The following is a 21596-nucleotide window of genomic DNA, read 5'->3' as shown; positions in this document are numbered from 1 at the left end:
GGAAAATAAACTTATTAAAGTCAATGTCCAACTTGAACAGAATTTTAGGGGTGATTTTCAAAAGTAAGTGAAGAACATGAAAGAAACTTTATCAGGGTATGCTTAGAAACTAAACATGAGTTGGAAATCTACATATTAAATTTCATTTTTTGATCTTAAGAAAGAAGAAAAAAGACTTATGACTAACTACATGCAAGAAACAGGCACCAATAGAAGACAAACCCAAAAAAAAAACACAGATAAAACAAAGAAATTAATATTTTTAGTTCTATCATTTTCAAACTTTTTTTTTTGGAAAACCCCGGTAAAGGGGAGGGACGCTACCCGCGCTTTTATTCATAATAATCCGAGATACAAAGGGCTAATATTTTAACAATTTGTGTTTCTAGAGTTAAGGTTTGTTCACCCTCCTAACAGAAGGCAATCCAATGAAATCTAGTTGAAATCCCCCACGAGCCAAACGTGGCTAATCAGTCCAATGCTCATATATTTTGATAGTCTGGTGAGAATGAGCTACCCCAACATTTGCCAGAGTATCCGCCACCTGATTAGCCTCCCTGAGGCAGTGGGAGAACCTAGTAGGTACGTCAATCAGCTTCCATATTTGCTGGGCCTCCAATCGAATACGCCATGGGCACTTGATATGATGTTGCAAAACCCCTACCAGTAGTAGGGAGTCTAGCTGAACATTAATATTTGTAATTCCCTTTTGAGCACATAAACGAAGTCCTGTCAAGAGAGCCAATGCCTCAGCCCGGATCAGGGGCGGAGCCAAAAAAAAATCTAGTGGGGGCAAAAATAACACTAAAATTTTTTATCTACTATTTTTCTAATTTTTTAAGCAAAAAAAAGTCTCATGCATAAAATCACCATTTCACAAGTTAAAATATTTATCAAATAACCCATTTATTAGTTATTACATTAACTAATCAATTTTCAAATTTCTTTAAAATAGTAATAGTCTCATGCTCTAGAAATATATTTGCAAATAAATTTAAAATAATAATAATAAGAAGTAATTGTTTAGAACCTGATTTTGATGGTCTCCTAAAGTTGGTGAAAAGAGCTGCAAAACATGGCGGACCCAAGTCCTAGAAGATCAATTGATTCTGGTGCAATCTCTAAATAGGATGAAATGATCAAAAGAAAGTGTAACAAGATTTGGTTGTGGAAAAAAAATGGCTCTCGTATGTATGTTGGGGAGTGGGAACAACCGAGAGCCAGATGAGGAAAGGGAAATTGAGGAGTGGGGACAAAGGAAGTAAATGATAATTGGATGAAGTGATAAAAAGAAAAAGTAGTTGGCTTGGGTGTGGAAGAAGAGGAGCCGGTTGTGAAGGGAAGTGGGGGACCACAGGAGTAAAGGGAACTTGGGTAGTGGGGACCAGAAGAAATGACTGATATAATTGGTACTTGGCCCTGTTGGTGGGAAAATGGGAACACTAGAGGAGGAAAGTGAATGATATAAATTTTGTGACCTATTCTTTCACATTTTTTCTAAAAAAGTTCCGGAGGCACCTTTAAAATTATGTCAAAATTATAGATGTATTATAGGAATTTAAGGGGGCACTGGGGGCATTTAAGGGGGCACTGGGGGCACGGGCCCCCAGTGCCCCACTTTAAATCCGCCCCTGGCCTGGATACAAGATGCCTCGCCGAAGAAAGCTGAGAAGCCAAACAAGGGGCGCCCGACTGTGTCCCGTATAACTCCGCCTCCACTAGAAGTCCCATGATTACCTTTGGAACAACCATCTGTATTCTCCCCCCTCCCCTGGTTTCCATTGAATTAGTTTGAAGTCAAACCTCTTTTATGTGTGATGACACCAGTCATACAACTGTGTAAATGTCCGCGACCGAATATGCTCTTTACAATGACCTTCAAGTCTCCAAGAAGATGTCCTGACAGATAGAAGGGGGATGCGGCGCGATTGCTTCAAAAATTGATATTAAAACAAATAAATTAATATTTTTAGTTCTATCATTTTCAAACTTATTCTTGTTATTCATGCACGATTTTTTGTGCGTGCTTTTGCCGAACTTCTAACTTTAGTTAAACTTTTAGTAAACTTTTAAGAAAAATAATTGTAACATGTGTATCTATTATACTCATATGGTATTTTACTAGCTATATGGATGACAAAGAGAAAATTTTTAAAAAAAAACATCGTGTAAGCAACCGTTTGACCCAAAAAAAAGAAGCAATCAACTGCTCAAGGTTCGGTTTCTATGAGTTATATAGGAATTATGCTTGTCAAAAGTCACCAAGAAATATCCGAAAGTAATGAATTTTAGCCCTATCATCTACACGGTTGATATTTTGCGACGTCGTTCTGTGGAGTTCTAAGAAGTAGTTTTTTAAGAAAAGTGAGATTTAAATTCAGAAAGTGTATAAAATATAATTGCAGCAATTATTGTCCTACTTACAAGGCTTCAGGCACAAGAAACTAGCATAACATGAAGCCTTGTAAGAAACTAACATAAGATCAATTAATAAGAATGTTCATCAAGATTAATCAAGACAATATACAGTGCATATTCGTATGATTAGATCGTACCTAGCAATTAAACAGCTAATAAACAAGTCAAAATTACTCAATTTAACATAGCATCTCCCAATAATGGAACCAAAATCTTTTTAAAAAGAATAGATTTTTTAGGAGTCTACAATTATTTTTGTCAGTAGCCAATTAACTTTTGCTTCCACTAATTTATAACTTTAAAGTAGATTTTTTCCACTTTCTATGATTAGATCGTACCTAGCAATTAAATAGCTAATAAACAACCCAAAATTGCTCAACCTTTTCTTTTAGTATAGGTGAGAGGTTTCAAACCCGAGAGCTGCCCTCGCACGGTTCAACCCATTCCTCTCCATACTAAATTTAACACAGTATCTTCCAATAATGGAACCAAAATCTTTTAAAAAGAATAGATTTTGTTTTGGAGTCTAGGTTATTCTAGAATCATTTTTGTCAGCAGCCAATTAACTTTTGATTTCGCCAATTTACAACTTTAAAGTAGATTTTTCTTTGGGAAAGTAATTTTAGCGAAAATTTCTCTTACCGAAGGCACCTTCCAGTCAAGAATTACGAGGCAAAAAAATACTTAACATATACATTTCCCTTAGAGCAAAAATACAGTAATGGCAAGTTTCTCACCTTTCTCTCACCTATAGCCTATATAAACTACCCTAGCTAGTCATTGGTATCCACCGCATAAACCCTTGTGGCAGTTCTGTCCAAATCTTGTCGAGGGCAAAATGTTGAGAGAAACCATGGGGAAGTTATGTTCGAAAGGTTTCGACAAGGGCACCAGCCATAGGAAAGCACCACCTCCGGTTTGGTGCCCATTGAGGTGCACTCTAGACGAGCTCTACAATGGAGTGGAAAAGAGGATCAAGTTTCCCGGAGGACGCATGAAGCTCCTCCCTGATCCTGGGTATGAATATGTTTTTTGTAATTAACATCTTTCCTTATTCCTACATCTAAATTAATATGACAAATTTATCATAAAATTTATTGTGTATCATTGATATGGAATATTGATTTTCTGAAAGAATCAATTTGAAAACGAATTGATGAGTTATAATATCAGTTAGTTATTTAGCACCCATAATAAAAATTAACGGTTTATCTTTTTTAAGCTTTTTGGTGATATATATATATATATATATGTATATATACGTACATTTAGATTTTCTATCTCCTTTTTTTTTAATTTTTTGACGTACATATTGAGTTTTAAGATTATTTAGATGGGGAAAGATTGGGTTAAGTAGCGAGGAGAAAAGGATTTTAAATAAGAGATCTTGGTTCAAGAATTCTTATTTACAAATAAAAAAATTTATTTAAATAGGAATATTTCTAAGAAGAATTGCTTGTTATTGACAAAGCACGCTTTCTAAAACATTTTTTCTCAGATATATCATATCAACAAACTGCTATGACAAACGATGTCTAAACATTCTTCCAAATAACCTCCAACCCAAAAATAATCTAATACATTTACATTGAACTTGTAGCGTGATAGCACCGAATGCGGATCCGGAGACACTTGTGGTGGAAATCCCAGCGGGTGCAAAGAACGGCTTGAAAATTGTATATCCGCGCAGGGTCATTCTAGACGACAGAAAGGTCCCCAGGGATGTGATTGTTGACGTGATAGAAGAGCCTCATGCTGAATTCCACAGGCACGGCAATGATTTGTGGGCTATAAGGAAAATTCCGCTGATGGAATACGTTACCAATGAAGCCCTTACAATCGAAACATTGGATAAGCGTCTTCTAACTGTTCCGAAGATAGAACCTGGGTGTGTTATAGAGATTCCCAACGAAGGCATGCCTTGTTGGCACTGTATCGGGGAGACAGGCTCCATATTTGTCAGCTTTGAAGTTATCTACCCAAAGAATCTGAGTTTGACAAGAGAAGAAAAAGATGAACTCAAAAAGTTGCTGGCTAAGGAGGAGAATAATGTGTGATGAATTACATAAGTGGATCAAGTAACAATGCTGTGGGCAGTCTCGTGATTGTGTCATGTGTCTTTCTTTAGTACTAGTAATGGATTGTGACTATTGCGTTTGGTTTATTTCCATCGAGTTCGAGTATAGTTTTCAGATTTTTAATTAGCTAGGTATAAGGATGATTTGTTCGTGTTTTAAGTTGTTCTCTATCTTTGCCACATCGGCCACATGCTATATCAAATTCGATTCCATTGTTTTTAGAGTTAATAACACTTAGTCATGATAATACTCTATCACCCTCAAGTTCAAAAATATAAATTTTGCCCCCCAAAATGAATAGCGTTTGTAGTTTTAACTTTTATCACTTATGTGAATATTTTTCTTTCTAAGTTACCCTCAACATTTCCTAGTTTGTAAATGGTCAACTTTCGAGCCTTTGCATTTTTTAACTATAAATTCATCTCAATATTCTGCTATTTAGTTACTTTATTGCATTAGCATATGTATATTTTAACACTGCTTCAAATGTGAGTGGCCCCGCCTCGACCCCCATCTTTTATCTAATATATTATATTGCTAATGTGAATTTTTACACTGTAATTTAAAATAAATAATGTGGTATTTTATTTTGATAAAAGAACATGCTCTTTCTCGACAATGAATGGTATTTGTGGTAAGAAATTGATTTTGTATGTTAAATATGTTTGATTTTTTTATTTGTCACATGTTGCATATTATTTATAAAAATGCAATGTCTATTGATTTAGATTTCACATAGTATTCACATAGTATCAAATATGAATATATGAAATTTAAAAGACCAAAGTGATTATTATTACTTTTCATATATATATATATATAAAGGGTAGTGGTCACTTATGGGGGTATCCATGGGGGTACTAGAGTAGGGTAGGAGTAGTGGGAGAAGCCGAGGTATAGGGCATGGGCTAGAGGTGGCAATTTGTCCCTAGTCCCAATGGGTTACCATGCCCGTGGAGACTTTGGATGGGATGAGTATTGTAATTTGATATTGGACTTAAAATGGGACAAATCTCAATTGTACCCATTAATTGATGGGAAATTTTGGAAAATACTTGGGTACCCATTGGGCCCAAATATCTCACCAAAAAATTTAATTTATTCAAAAATTATCTCTAACAGTTTTTCTAGTCATACCAGCAAATATAATCTAGCAGTCTTCCTAGTCATTATCCACATGAATTTCCAGCATTTCAGTCAGTTTAGACCTGATATCCATGGACAATGATGAAAATAAATATTCAACACCCTAAGTGCCTTGGCTATCTTGATATCTGTTGGAATATGGCTATATATCTATCTTTTCCTTTATTTGTTAATCCAATTTTTGGTGGGAATCCTGAGTATAAGGCACTTGCATGTTTATTTTCTTGTTAGCTATTTCCTTTGCCTTTTTGTTTTCATGTTTTTGAGGAAGTGAAAACGTCAACTTCATATACGAATAAACCAAAATGTTCATTCTTTTGGTTTAATCTAGAGAATATATGTTCATTTTTACCAAAATATCATGTCTTTTTTAAGCAATTATTGATCATTCTAGAGTGTAAACCAATGTTATTCCGGCTCAGTGGACTAATTTGATTATCCAATGCTGCTACTTGCTAACTTTTTTTTTCTACAAACGATATTACATTACCGGAAATTGCATTACATTCCCCATTTGATGAAAAAATGAATTCATGAAAATATAAATTCACAATAAGACTAAAAGAAATTTAATAAATAAAAAATATTAAAGTTATATAAAAAATAAAAAATGAATTAAACGAAAAAATATATATAAAAAATAGATTTGGGTATTGGGATGGATCAATCTAAACCCATTCCAAAGTGATCTCGCCGAAGTTAGTCCCAAAATACATATAAATAATGATGGATCCAAACCCATATAATTCGGTTCTATCTCAAATCTAATCAAATCCCGCCCATCCCGCCCATTTTGCCACCTCTAGGCAGGGGGCAAGAGGAGCTTTTTTCGGCGTAAGACAGGGTCTGATCTTTGCTTTCTAGCAACGCCTCGACACTAGCAGTCATTTCTGGTACCTTGCTCTGTGCAAAAGTTTATTCTTATGAGAAGCAAATCATGTATAGGGAATTACTCGAGCAATATTATATGCCAAATTCACTTCCCATTTTCATATATAGGACAACAAGCTTTCTTATTCTTGACTCGTGATGTGATTAACATAGAAGAAGGCTTACCTTTAGGCTCTCTGCAAGGAATGAATGGTTAGCCAGTTTGTGTACTTTTGCCCATTTTTTCCCCTCATTTGTTATGAGCGCCCCACCTATTATTTTGATAATTTCTTTGCAATGCCTTCCATATCCATTTTCTGGTAAGCACCTTCTCTGTTGGTTAGTAATTCTTTGATTAGCTCTGCATCTATCATAATTAATTGGGCTTGTGAACCACGCCAACTAATATATAGTTCTTACCTGTCAGCCGAAACAGAAAACCATGAAAGCAAGATTGAGAATGAAGCAACTTTTAGAAGAAAAATCAGTATCGAACTCGAACTAGCATGCCACAGAATCTTATTGCAGCTTACAGGAGTTAATTATTTTCATCTCAGTTGGTTTACAGTGCAGGAGCAGGAAATCAGAAAATTGTGCATTTTTCTGCTGAGTTTCGGAAACAAACGTACAAAACTTGTTAAGGCAGAACTGCTACTTACCATGGATTTTTGTCCATGAGTGAATATGAGGCTGAATTTTGATATAGCGAGATATCTCCATAGATCTGCTCATAGATTAACTTCTCATGTTTGTGATCTCTTTAGAGTTTCCATAGGGAAGAAACTTAAAAGCAGGGCCCTTGATTCCCTTGGAACTCATGATCCTCTAATTCGATTAGGAATCCACCATACCTTACGAAGGAACCGAATGAAAGTCCAAAGGATGTAGAGTAAAACAGTGTTGAAGAAACAGAACATGAGAACCTCATTAATACCCATACTTGATTCGGTTATGAATTATTTGTTCTTGAGCATTTTACAATGTGATGTGGCTGCGAATCCCCAAATGAATATTACGAAAAGACAGATTCATCAACATCTGTCTACCATAGCTTATTAAATTGCTGGATAGCTGAAATAGGAAAAGGCAAGTATATATGGTAAAGATACTAGGCATGGATGCGTCAATGATCTCACGATTTAGAATATTTATGACTGCGTTCATGGCCAAGTTGTTGGACAAATTAGTACACACAAACACAAACATATACATATATATTTATATGTACACACAAGTATCTTACAAATTTTTCTACCTAAGATCAAATAATTGAAAAAAGAAAGAGCAAAAGGAGATAGTAGTAATGGTAGATACATAACAGTAGTGACGGCAGTAGTGTTGATTGCATCCACAACATTAGGAAAAGCGAAGATAGTAGTGGGAGTGACTTATTTTTCTATCCCTTATTCTTACCAGATCTTATGTTTATCTTTTGGTAGTATCTTTTAAATTTGAATCATTTTTGTTTTTATTTACATTTTTATTTAATACATTTATCATTTTTCTACCTTCAACAATTTTTATTTTGGCTAAATCTGAAGGATTGGTCACTAGTTTGGCCGACCTCAAGAGCGGTAAATCTAATGACCTTGATTAGGTTGAAAGCTTAAGGGACATTTTTGTGCAAGTCTAAGTTCACCTTGTAATCCACAATTCATTTTGCCATCTTGAAAATTTGGACTCAGCTTGGTTTGAAATACCCGACATTTAAGAGGGATAAATTCAGGCTTGTTAAAACTCGGTCGATAAACCTAAAGATAAAGTAGCATCTCAATTCTATTATCTTATGGCAACTCGAGGATCAATCTACAAAATTGTCATTTGAAAATTGAAAATTGAAATACTCAAATTCTGGAGTTTTCAATATAGTAGACTCAGCGCCAAAAGTATTTAGCCAGAAATTTAGATGTCATCACGTGCTTCTCACGTGTATCTTGTAGTTGGTTTTTTCGGGCGGGTCATTGACGTGGGTTGGGGTTGTTTTGGAAATTTTAATAGAATGTGCAATGCAAAGAGGTCAAGAGAGTTCTCTATCAAGATATATAATTAAATGTTAATTAGGGGATCAATATTGTCCTTATAACCCAAAAAGGGAATTTGGGTGTCAAAATAGAATCAACAATGTCATCTGATGGACAAAATTGTATTTTCCACACATTCCGTTGCTTTTAATTCCCTGAATTTGTGAACAAGAATGAACTCTTTGAACATTCCATTTATTACCTTCCTGATTTACCTTTGCTCGTTATTCTTTAATAATAACCCCTCTCTTATTTTGCAGTAATTGTTTTCATGTAGAGAATTTATAGGTTGCTGCACCTACACAATGCTAGCTTCTTTTTAGGGATAATTTGTTCGTGGAAATCTAATCCATTCTAACTTTAGTCATTCGTCTTCATGGATATTTTTATAATTAACTCTCACCCATAATTGCATTAATTACTTGGAGTTTTTTAACCATTAGTTATTTCTTGTTAGATCAGCGGAAGAATCAGGTTAATCAAGTTGACATTGCTGCAAATGCCAAACAAAGACTAAGCATCTGATTCTCCCTCTTTGTTTTTTTTTAAACCTTGGTCATTGAAGAATTGGATTATTTATCTCACTTGTGCACGAAAATACCTCCTGATTGCTATCCCACATCGACAACTACATAGAGCGCTGCAAAGTTTATAAGAAATAGATCTCGCCACAAAGGTCACGACCTTACTTGAACAGGATCTGTTCTATAGGCTCGTACCTCTGTGTCCTTGAGTTCTAAGGAGACAGGAAACCAAGTCTGGCGGATGAAATATGACCGCTTGACCAGAACGTGATTAACAGCTCTTGTTGCTCGGCTTCCGAGCTCCCAGGGCAGTAGAGGATCGTTCCCAGCCCTTCGCTCTGGCATTGGTTGGGGTGGTCTTGCGGTTGTCTGACAGACTCTCCCATCTCTTTTAGCAATTTTCTTTCTGGGTCTTCCTCAAAGGTCGGAGAAGACGGGCAATATATTTGGTTTCTAGCAGAAAGCTTTCCTTGCTCACTTATAGCAAAATTTCTCCAATTCTTCTTGCCAGAAGCCCAAAAGAAATCTGTAAATTCCCAACTGTAATTAGGCATTAACAGGAAAGGTTGAATTTGTTGGAGTGTTTTTCACATTGTAGTTTCAACAGCCAACCATAAATTTCTCCTTGACCGAGCTTGCAATATTTCCCCTTTAAGGACTAGTTTTAGGCAAGTGAAAACGTGGAAATTTTGGCAAATATCCTTTCAAGATTGTAAGCATTATCAATTACTACTCCTTTCCCTGGTTGTCTGCTAGGAAATTACAGCATAGTGAACTCAGGAAATTTTAGCTAACTGTTGTAGGAAATTTAGACAAGCATCAGTAGCCACATATTTAAGTGTGCATCATTGGTTAATGAACTTGTAACAGAGACAATATCTCACCTAAGACAGTAGCAAGCATTTTGGACGTGCTAATGGGGATTTTAGATGCTAGTAAACCCGTTAGTATGTTTAAAAGTCCACAATCTATCCTCTAAAAGAGGGTAGTAGAACGCTTTCTGAGATTCTTTTATAAAATAGGCTAATTCCTCCGGTTATTGTTCAAAAAAAAAAAAATCGCAACAATAACGTTCTGATAAAATTTTGGTACAAAACTATGCTTGTCGGGCCGACACAGCCCGGGAAGCAAGAGAATTTTTTCAGCCACTAGAATATCTGCAAAAAAGCTGCCGGGCTGTTAGGCCGACAGCCTGCAGCGTCTTTTTTTTTTTAAAAAAAAAACTTCAAGGCTGCCGGGCTTACATGATAAATTTCCAAAAAATCTGCCAGCCATCAAAAGTGAAAAAAAGGTCTACATGGCCCCAGTGTGTGGCGCCCCCACTTCTCTCAAGAGCGAATCCAAGGGTATCCGCGGGACGCCTGCCCAACTCTCGCCAGGACTGGAGACAATTCCAATTCAAACTTAAAGTCTAATACTAACAATGAAAGTCGGAATAAAGGTACAAAGTCATTTCCATACATAAATATTCAATCTTTTACATCACAATTTCAAATTTACAATCACTTTCCCCAAAATATACAACATCCAAAAGTGTCTAGTCGATTATAATCAAAACACTAATACAAAAGTGTTTCAAGTCGGCATTTCCTTAATTTCTTCCATTCCGGTTCCTGTTAAGGAAAACAAACTAATGGGATGAGCTAATACTCAGTGTGGCCAAGAAAGTCATGCAAGCACGTAGTTCAAGTATCAATAACACTTGTGCCATAAATAAAGCGATAGAATCAAGTTATTCATGATTAACAATTTAAACACACTTGAGTAGGATACAAGAGCTCTCAGGAGCTAATTTCCACATGCTTTGCCAATGCTCGATCCACTACCTCCACGAGTTGACACTTCGTCACCCGGATAGGTTTTGAAGTCCGTAGAAGCTCCACTTACTACCCCCAGCCAACATGCCACCCTCTCGGATCCGTAACCAAACACGCACGAAAAAGGCGATACTCGACGAGTATGCCGAACAAGATCTCAAAAGATCAACTTTTGTTTTGTTATTCTCCTGATTTATCCAGCTTCTCGACCAAACCCATGCCGACTCGAGTTGCAAGATTGGCTAAGAGAATTGGGCGTCCCCATAAGTCTAGGAGGTTCACTCCACTCGACAACACGACACGCATGACAACACGACGTACACGTAAACAAGTATATTTTTTTTTTGCCGATGAGATTCACTTCAATCGACTTTGAAAATCAAGTTTAAAGTAAGTAAAGTTCGAGTAAAGGAGAACGAGTGTGATAAAGTGCACACTCGTCTCATCAAGTGATATTCACGTATATAAGCAGATAAATCAAGTAAACACAATAAGTCATGCACTTGACACTCACCGATTCAAAATAAGTGAGCAAACAAAGCTTTAGGTGTCCGCACCGAGATTCCCTTCGAAATCTCCTTGAGTACCAGGACAATTAACAAATATTTCTCACTCACAATCACGTATCAATCAAGAAAGTAGGCACACTTAATTTGACTAGTTGATACCTCAAACATGAACCTTTAACCACTCAAAACAAAGGTTCAAAAGTGAGGATTTATTAGCACAAGAAAAACTGATTTCCTTCACGAAATTGAGTTTAAAAAGATCAATCATTATCAAAGGGTAGAGGAAAGTTTCCAAAAACTCATTTCTCATCAAGTTCGAAAATTTCAGTTTTAAGGAGCAATCTTTGAAAAATCATATCTTGCACTCCTTAGGTCCAAAATTGGAAAATTTTATACCATTGGAATCTTGTTTTAAATTACTAAAACTTATTAGAAGACATTTTTCCAAGATTCAAAATGGAAGACATTCAAATTTCGGCTTAAAGTGGCTGATTCGCACTACAAGACAGTTTCAGTCCTAGTTTTCGGCAAACTTTGAAAATTCGGCAAAATTCACAGAAAGTGAACTAGCCTCTGAAATTTGTAAATCAATTAGAATTCCAACCAAGGTTTAAAACACAATAAACGGAACTGAAATTAGAGTTTTGAGCATTGAGATATAGCAGTTCAAAGTTGGACTCATTTTATAAACTGTTCAGTCATTTTCCAGATTTGAAAGGCTATCTTTGAAGTATTATTTGGCCATCGAATTGGCATTAAAAATGTACTAAATTTGGTACACTAAATCTTCCATATATGAACTATATCTCTACCAAATTTCAAGCAAAACCTCACGTGGGAAGGTAGTTAACAAAACGACTGAAGTTTGTGAAATTTTCAAAACAAATCTGCCAACTCAAGCTTCTCTTTCCTTTTCAAACACTTTGTATCATGAAATCAGTCCAATTTTTGGGTCATTTGTGAAACCAAGGTCCAATAAACATTTCATAAGCAATTTTCAGTTGGTTGACAACAAAATCTCAAAATAAAACCTCTCACAAGCAACCAAACCAGTCGGCCAGCATGAAAAGAGGGTTTTCCAGATTTGCTGCAGTTTGGGACTTGGACCATAACTCACTCAATGCAGGTTGGAATTGGGAATGGTTGATGGCGTTGAAAACTAGATTCAAAAGGCTACAATTCATCAGAACAACTCATTCCGAAATTCAGTTGGCAAGTGAGAGAAAACAGAGCCACAAGTTACAACTTCTAGCTTTCCCTCGGTTTGACAATGAAACGGGGCAGCAGAATTTGATCAATCACTACAGATGACTCGGTTCGAATTAGAAGATGAATGATACACCGTTAGAAAACTACGGATGTCTAGTTTTGAATGCCACTGACAGCACTCAATTCTGACATCCGGGCAGAGAGATATGTTGGTTCAAAGAATACTGCCAGAGGACCACTGTTACACGTTTTCCAGATTTTGTTCTTGCCAAAATTCAATTTTTATCCAATCAATCCAAATGATTTTTGGTAGAAACTTTATACACACCACACACAACATATATACATCAGTTTCACAATCATTTGATCACCAAAAATTCGAACCAAGTGCACAGAAATAACAGGGCAGAATTCGGTCAGCTTCCTACGAAAATTTCCTTCGATTTTCCTTTCACTTTTCTAACTAATATCCTCTTGTTTAACACATAATTACCTCAAACAACATTCATTATCACCATATCAGTCCAATATATCAATTGTGGAATTTCATAGAGCCCACTCCAACATTTAAACTCTAACCACAACAATAACCATGAAGCTACAAGCTTCCTAGCAAAAATAATCCCACTAAAGTTAAGATTAAGTGATCGGATGATTACCTCCTACACTTTGGAGTAAAATCAGAAATTTTTTGGTCCCAAAAGCTCCTAATAAAACCGGAAAGATGAGGTCCTCCACCAAGAGTAAGTGAATCTCCAAGTATTTGTAAGTTTGTGTGAAAGATTTGAGTGAAAATGGAAGCTCAAATGAGGCGAAATGAAGAGAGGCTCTTCTCCTTCTTCCCTTGGAAGCTTTCGGCCAGCAAGAATGAGAAGAGAGAGAGACGGCTGCCGATAACTAAAGCTTCCCTTGGAAGCTTGGAAACTTGGGGCTAAAGTTTGTCTCAAAAGTCAACTACCAAAAGTTTCGCGCGCACGCGTTTCGTGTCCGTTTTCTCTCGGATTCGTTTCATTTGTGCACTATACCTTTAATGTACTTCCTTTAACATTATAATTATTCACTCTTAGTAGTCTAGAATAAGTTTCTTAATCTCTACTTAGCCGTTCCGGCTCGATATACTTGAATTTTTGATTCGCGCGCGATAAAGCGAAATTATTTTTTTTAACTCATTCACCACTAATGCCTCAATTAACTTTTCTTAGTCTATTATTATTCATTTTTAATTCTCCAAGACTAATGCACTCTCGAATCGAATTTACCTCAAAAAACGTGTACTCGTTATTTCTTACCGAACGAGCCTCCGAAAAATAAATTTCTCTAACGAAACATTTTAAAAACGTAAGTGAGATATTGTTTCGTGTCAATGGATTTAAAATGGTTGAAATAAATTATTCGGAGAAAACGGGAGAATAAATATTTAAATAAGCTAGTAATATACGATAAAATAAGAAAATTTTCGGGTTCTCATATCCTCCCCTCCTTAAAAAGAATTTCGTCCTCGAAATTCTCACTTAAGATAATAGTCATACCCCTTAATAGTCACGCTTATTGGATCAATCAATAACTTACACTCTCCAACCCATATCTCACAATTTCTATTCACCCAATTAGCAGTCAAACTTTGATTCTATCGCATGAGTCTAGGGTTTTGCAAAAGTGTGTGTCGTACTATGGTCACTTAGAACCTTAACTAAACAATGGAAAGCAAGAATCATACCTTCAATGACCTTTGCGGGATCGGAGACCTGTTGATAGTTTAATGCATAAATCCTATCTGGCGCTTTAGATCGACTTCCTCCACCACTAGATTGTTTAGATACCGACTTGTCTGGCCGTTGAGCACCACCTCCTTCCTTTGGTATACTCGGACAGTTCGCGATCTAATGTTCAGTGCTGCCATAATACAAACACTTTCCTGATTTCTTCCAGCACTCATTCTCTGTATGGTTAGGTTTACGACAATAACCACAAATAACTTGAGTAGCCACAGCCTGACCACTTGGAGGTGTCTCCCTCGGTTGATCTCGTCCATTGCGGCCTCTTCTTGATTGAGTCCTTTTTGGTGTACTAGATGTCTCTACTCCTCCCGTTCCTTTTTCCTTTTTAGAAGGTGGGGCACCCTTATCTGCTTGTCCAAGAGGATGACTAGGAGTTCCCGTTTTCTTGGCATGAAAATCTTTAACTTGCAGCCTTGCACTTTTGACTCTCTGCGCCTTCTCTAGGGTTTCGGTGAAAGTAGAGATTCGGGCCCCAGCTAACCCCTCTTGAATCTCCACGTTAACTCCCTGTACAAATCGCCTTATCCTTCTCCTCTCAGTGGCTACCAATTCCGAGGCGTACCTAGAAAGTTTAGTAAATTTCCCTTCATACTCAGCCACGCTAGACGCCCCCATCTTCACTTTTATGAATTCGTCCTCCCATTTTTCTTGAATTAAGGGTGGGAGAAACTTCTTATTAAACTCTCTTAAAAGATTTTCCCAAGTCCAAGGGGTTTGTGCTCTTTTCCATTTTCCCCTTATCATATCCCACCAAGCGCGTGCTGCACCCTCAAACTGAAAGACAGCAAAAGTCAATCGCCTCTCCTCCGCATAATCTAGGGCGGCGAAAATATTGGTCATTCTTTCTAGCCAATTCTCCGCTAATTCGGGGTCAGGTCCTCCAATAAATTTAGGCGGATTAAATTTCAGAAACCTCTCCAAAGCTCTATCTTTCCCTCTATCCTGTCCCCCAGGTTGGTTAAGTTGTCCTGGACCCTGTCTCTCAGCTAACCGTTCAAGGATATCAGTCATTTTATTAATGACAGTAGCCACTTGGTTACCCTCTACATTCTCTTGTCCCTGGGTCGGTCCAGTTGCCGATCTTTGTTCATCCCCTTGAGGTTGGTTTTGCCTAGACCCTCGTTCACGGCCTCTACCACTCCTTCGTCCGTCCATAATCCTAGTTATGCCTAGCGCAGGAAATAAAAGTAATTACGCAAGAAAATACTTAAAACAAGGACCAATCATGAAAACATTGGAAATAACAATAATTTACATACATTAACACTTTGAAATTCATACAATTAGCAAGTCATGGGGTATTACAAAAATATAGCACACTATAAAAGTACTTTTAGTCACATACGACCAAAGTAAAATCAAGTGCCTCAAAAGTAGGCCACACAGTCAAACAAAAATATAATGGTCTTGGCACTAGCATCACCCCAGCTATTTTCTAACCAAAAGTCAAAAGTCTTTCACTCTAGGTCTAGTCCACGGTAGGGCTATCAGGTGGAATTTCCTCCTCAGGGTCCTTCTCTGGATCCTCCTCAGTGCCCTCAGGGACTGGACTCTGTACTGTATCCGTCACCTCATCAATCAACATAGAGGTGTCAGCTAGAATCCTGGAAACCCGATCCCGGACCTCCTCGACTACCCTAATGAGTCGAGCTCTAACTCTCCGAACCTCATCACGGGCGGCCTCAGCCCTAGCCCCCTCATCCATTACTGTTCCCTCAAGTTCTGCAATCCTATCACCCTGAGCGTTCACCATATGACTAAACTCCTCAACCTCCTGAAGTAGATCTCTATTGGTATCCACCAACTGACGACGCTCGTCGTCAAGGGCCAGTACTAAGTCATTAGGGTACGCGTACGTCACCCTACACGGACATCGAGAGTACCTAGTAGCAGGCGAGTAGCGCACACGAGCTCCTCCACCACGAGTTCGGTAGTAAATAGGCCTAAGGGGCTCTACACGGCCATTAGCATGACCGTTACCATTAGCGGCATGTCCATTTCCATTATCCATCTTTGCAAAACAACCACAATTTTCCAGGTCAGAAACTTAAAGTCATTAACACGCTCAAACATCGCTTAAGGAATAACTAAGTTATCTCATTTTTATTCTCAAGGCTAAAGTCTCTAACACATTCCCCCGAATAAATTTCTAAATCTAGGCTTTGAATTTCATCCCTACAAGTAGTCACTTACTTTCCAACCAGTCCCACAGTCCGGCATCCCAAACTTTTAGCCTAAGATACACTACAAAGATCTGAAACCAACTGTGACACCCCCACTTCTCCCAAGGGCGAACCCAAGGGTATCCGCGGGACGCCTGCCCAACTCTCGCCAGGACTCGAGACAATTCCAATTCAAACTTAAAGTCTAATACTAACAATGAAAGTCGGAATAAAGGTACGAAATCATTTCCATACATAAATATTCAATCTTACATCACAATTTCAAATATACAATCACTTTTTCCAAAATATACAACATCCAAAAGTGTCTAGTCGATTACAATCAAAACACTAATACAAAAGTGCCTGAAGTCGGCATTTCCTTAACTTCTTCCATTCTGGTTCCTGTTATGAAAAACAAACTAATGGGATGAACCAATACTCAGTGAGGCCAAGAAAGTCATGCAAGCACATAGTTCAAGTATCAATAACATTTATGCCATAAATAAAGCGATAAAGTCAAGAAATTCACGATTAACAATTTAAACACACTTGAGTAGGATACAAGAGCTCTCAGGAGCTAATTTCCACATGCTTTGTCAATGCTCGATCCACTACCTCCACGAGTTAACACTCCGTCACCCGGGTAGATTTTGAAGTCCGTAGAAACTCTACTTACTACCTCCAGCCAACATTCCACCCTCTCGGATTCGTAACCAAACACGCACGAAAAAGGCTATACTCGACGAGTATGCCGAACAAGATCTCAAAAGATCAAGTTTTGTTTTGTTATTCTCTTGGTTTATCCAGCTTCTCGACCAAGCCCATGCCAGTTCGAGTTGCAAGATTGGCAAAGAGAATTGGGCATTCCCATAAGTCTAGGAGGTTCATTCCACTCGACAACACGACATGCACGCGTAAACAAGTATATTTTTTTTTTCCTGACGAGATTCACTCCAATCGACTTTGAAAATCAAGTTTAAAGTAAGTAAAGTTCGAGTAAAGGAGAGCGAGTGTGATAAAGTGCACACTCATCTCATCAAGTGATATTCACGTATATAAGCAGATAAATCAAGTAAACACAACAAGTCATGCACTTGACACTCACCGATTCAAAAGAAGTGAACAAACAAAGCTTTAGGTGTCCGCACCAAGATTCCCTTCGAAATCTCCTTGAGTGCCTGGACAATTAACAAATATTTTTCACTCATAATCACGTATTAATCAAGAAACAAGGCACACTTAATTTGACTAGTTGATACTTCAAACACGAACCTTAACCACTCAAAATAAAGGTTCAAAAGTGAGGATTTATTAACACAAGAAAAACTGATTTTCTTCACGAAATCGAGTTTAAAACGATCAATCATTATCAAAGGGTAGAGAAAAGTTTCCAAAAACTCATTTCTCATCAAGTTCGAAAATTTCAGATTTAAGGAGCAATTTTTGAAAAGTCATATCTTGCACTCCTTAGGTCCAAAATTGGAAATTTTTATACCGTTGGAATCTTGTTTCAAAGTACTAAAAGTTATTAGAAGACACTTTTCCAAGATTCAAAATAAAACCTCTCACAAGCAACCAAACCAGTCGGCCAGCATGAAAAGAGGGTTTTCCAGATTTGCTGCAGTTTGGGACTTGGACCATAACTCACTCAATGCAGGTTGGAATTGGGAATGGTTGATGGCGTTGAAAACTAGATTCAAAAGGCTACAATTCATCAGAACAACTCATTTTGAAATTCAGTTGGCAAGTGAGAGAAAACAGAGCCACAAGTTTCAGCTTCTAGCTTTCCCTCGGTTTGACAATGAAACAGGACAGCAGAATTTGCTCAATTACCACAGATGACTCGGTTCGAATTAGAAGGTGCATGATACACCTTTAGAAAACTACAGATGTCTAGTTTTGAATGCAGCTGACGGCACTCAATTCCGACGTTTGGGCACAGCGATATGTTCGTTCAAAGAACACTGCCAGAGGACCACTGTTACACATTTTCCAGATTTTGTTCTTGCCAAAATTCAATTTTTATTCAACCAATCCAAATGATTTTTGGTAGAAACTTTATACACACCACACACAACATATATACATCAGTTTCACAATCATTTGATCACCAAAAATTAAAACCAAGTGCACAGAAATAATAGGGTAGAATTCGGTCAGCTTCCTATGAAAATTTCCTTCGATTTTCCTTTCACTTTTCTAACTAATATCCTCTTGTTTAACACATAATTACCTCAAAAAACATTCATTATCACCATATCAGTCCAATATATCCATTGTGGGATTTCATAGAGCCCACTCCAACATTTGAACTCAAACCACAACAATAACCCTGAAGCTACAAGCTTCCCAGCAAAAATAATCCCACTAAAGTTAAGATTAAGTGATCGGATGATTACCTCCTACACTTTGGAATAAAATCAGAAATTTTTTGGTCCCAAAAGCTCCTAAGAAAACCAGAAAGATGAGGTCCTCCACCAAGAGTAAGTGAATCTCCAAGTATTTGTGAGTTTGTGTGAAAAATTTGAGTGAAAATGGAAGCTCAAATGAGGTGAAATGAAGAGAGGCTCTTCTCCTTCTTCCCTTGGAAGCTTTCGGCCAGCAAGAATGAGAAGAGAGAGAGACGGTGGCTGATAACTAAAGCTTCCCTTGGAAGCTTGGAAACTTGGGGCCAAAGTTTGTCTCAAAAGTCAACTACCAAAAGTTTCGCGCGCTCGCGTTTCGTGTCCGTTTTCTCTCGGGTTCGTTTCACTTGTGCACTATATCTTTAATGTACTTCCTTTAACATTACAATTATTCACTCTTAGTAGTCTAGAATAAGTTTCTTAATCTCTACTTAGCTGTTCCGGCTCGATATACGTGAATTTTCGATTCACGCGCGATAAAGCGAAATTATTTTTTTTAACTCATTCACCACTAATGCCTCAATTAACTTTTCTTTATCTATTATTATTCATTCTTAATTCTCCAAGACTAATGCACTCTCGGATTGAATTTATCTTGAAAAACGTGTACTCGTTATTTCTTACCGAACGAGCCTCCGAAAAATAAATTTCTCTAACGAAACATTTTAAAAACGTAAGTGAGACATTGTTTCGTGTAAATGGATTTAAAATGGTTGAAATAAATTATTCGGAGAAAACGGGTGAATAAATATTTAAATAAGCTAGTAATATACGATAAAATAAGAAAATTTTCGGGTCCTCACACAGTGCATAGCAAACAACCGAATACAAATATTCATCCCTTTTTTTGTGGGAAACTCAAATGCAGATGCAGATGCAGGTTGTAACATGGTAGTAGTGGGACGGAGTAGTACTGTGGCAGTCGGTAGCTTCTTCTTCTTTTTTTTTCTTTTTTTGGGTAATACTTGTCCTACTAATACTACTTATAGATTCTTAAAAAAATTTAAAAACCTTTTTGACTTTTATATAAAAAAAATTTTACATGAAAAAGTTGTAGGGACAAGTGAAAATGCAGTGGGACAGAAGTGGAGAGGGAGGTGTGTGCAAGCGTGAGTGTGAGAGTGAGGAGACGTAGAGGAGGTCAGAGGTGGTGGAAAAAAGATAAAGGTAAAATGGAGAGAGAGAGATATAAGGAGATTATATTGAACAAAAGAAGGGAAATGAGTATATTGGTGAAGCAGTAGACTAGTAGTAGTGTATCTTCTCTCATTCGTCACATGTCCCCCAACACCCTTATCTTCTTCTCTCGTCACTCTTTTTTTTTTTTCTTCTTATCATTTCAAAGCTGCTGCAACTACTACTATTGATGAGGAAAATTCCACTAAAGAAAAGGCTATCGGGCTAACTTGAATTTTTTTTTTTAAAAAAAAAACTGCAGCCTGCCAGATGTTTTGGAAATTTATCATGGTTGCCGGGCTTACTTGAAGTTAAAAAAAAAAAGAAGCTGCAGGCTGTCGGGCTGACAGCCCAGCAGAATTTTTTTACAAATTTCCAGTGGATGCTAGGCTGAACCAGTCCAGCTGCCAAACATTTATTAAAAAACAAAAATTCTCTTGGTTGCCAGGCTGTGTCATAGTTTTGTACCAAAACTCTGTCAGAATGTTATTGTTGTAATTTTTTTTTTCAAACAACAATCAAAGGAATTAGCCTATAAAATGACTAATCAGTAGAGAAACTGCTGTATTTGCCGGCAAACTCAAATTGTTTTGTAAACCTGAAGGTTTGAGCACATCAGTTTCAAAAACCTTTTTCGGTTATTTGATTTTTCCTGAAGAAATTTTTGATATCATACGTGAAAAGAATCCTCATAAAAGATGCATATCTCTGTGTTACATTCTGTGAATGCTTTTGTCAATTAGGAATTTAAATGTTAGTCCATGCAGTTACTGAGTCCAATTTTTCAGAAAAAGAAAGAAAGAAAGTTCTTGAACTGATTACATGAGCAGGGGAGGAAAAACGAAAAAGTATATCAAATGTGAGAAAATCAAACCTCATCGTCATTTCAAATGTACTTCAGTATCATCCATAATACAATTCACAGTGATAGTCAACAATATTTTAAAAGGTGAAGGCGTTGGACTGGGCATTTTATGTCTGTCCAAACGGAGCGAAAGCCCCGAGGCTTGGGGCACAAGTCCCACAAATTTTGATTTTTTAATTATATAAAAAATAAATATAAAATAATACTACAACATTATAATATGTATACACACACATATATGTATATGTATATGTATATACATAGTGTGTGTATATGTCATTAATAAATATAAAAAATTGATAAAATTAAGAAAATTACAAAAATATTGTTGTTGTCCAATGAGTAAAATCACAACATAACTATAACTCATACAATAGTCATCTAGAATCATGTTAATAAAAAATAGTTATATTATTGAATCAAAGAAAAGCAAAAAAAAAGGAAACATAGTCATGAATGGTTTTATCTTGTATTTTTCTCAAACTATTTCCAATGAGAAAATAAATGGAATCATTCTTCAAAATTATTAAACAATAATAAGGGCAGCAAACGAAGATAAGGAAGATAAAATAGTAAAATCAAAGTTCAAAATTTAAAAATACACGAAAAATATAA

At 36.9% G+C, this 21596-nt stretch overlaps 1 protein-coding gene and 1 non-coding gene across 2 annotated transcripts; both read left to right on the top strand.

Annotated features, from left to right (window-relative positions):
• The first annotated feature begins 3200 nt into the window (after positions 1 to 3200).
• On the top strand, positions 3201 to 4710 carry LOC140009179 (uncharacterized). Its single transcript, XM_072054076.1, has 2 exons — positions 3201 to 3435; positions 4019 to 4710. Exons 1-2 carry the CDS (start codon positions 3257 to 3259, stop codon positions 4473 to 4475), a joined length of 636 nt encoding a protein of 211 aa, XP_071910177.1. The 5' UTR covers positions 3201 to 3256; the 3' UTR covers positions 4476 to 4710.
• A 4502-nt stretch (positions 4711 to 9212) lies between these two features.
• On the top strand, positions 9213 to 9436 carry LOC140010074 (small nucleolar RNA U3). The gene has a single exon (XR_011817341.1). It is a non-coding gene; the product is annotated as a small nucleolar RNA U3 (small nucleolar RNA).
• The last annotated feature ends 12160 nt before the right edge of the window (positions 9437 to 21596 follow it).

Source organism: Coffea arabica, chromosome 6e (assembly GCF_036785885.1).
Source record: "Coffea arabica cultivar ET-39 chromosome 6e, Coffea Arabica ET-39 HiFi, whole genome shotgun sequence".
In the NCBI taxonomy this organism is placed as follows: Eukaryota; Viridiplantae; Streptophyta; class Magnoliopsida; order Gentianales; family Rubiaceae; genus Coffea; species Coffea arabica.
The sequence above is the reverse complement of the archived record's forward strand: the minus strand, read 5'-3'. Positions and strand labels throughout refer to the sequence as shown.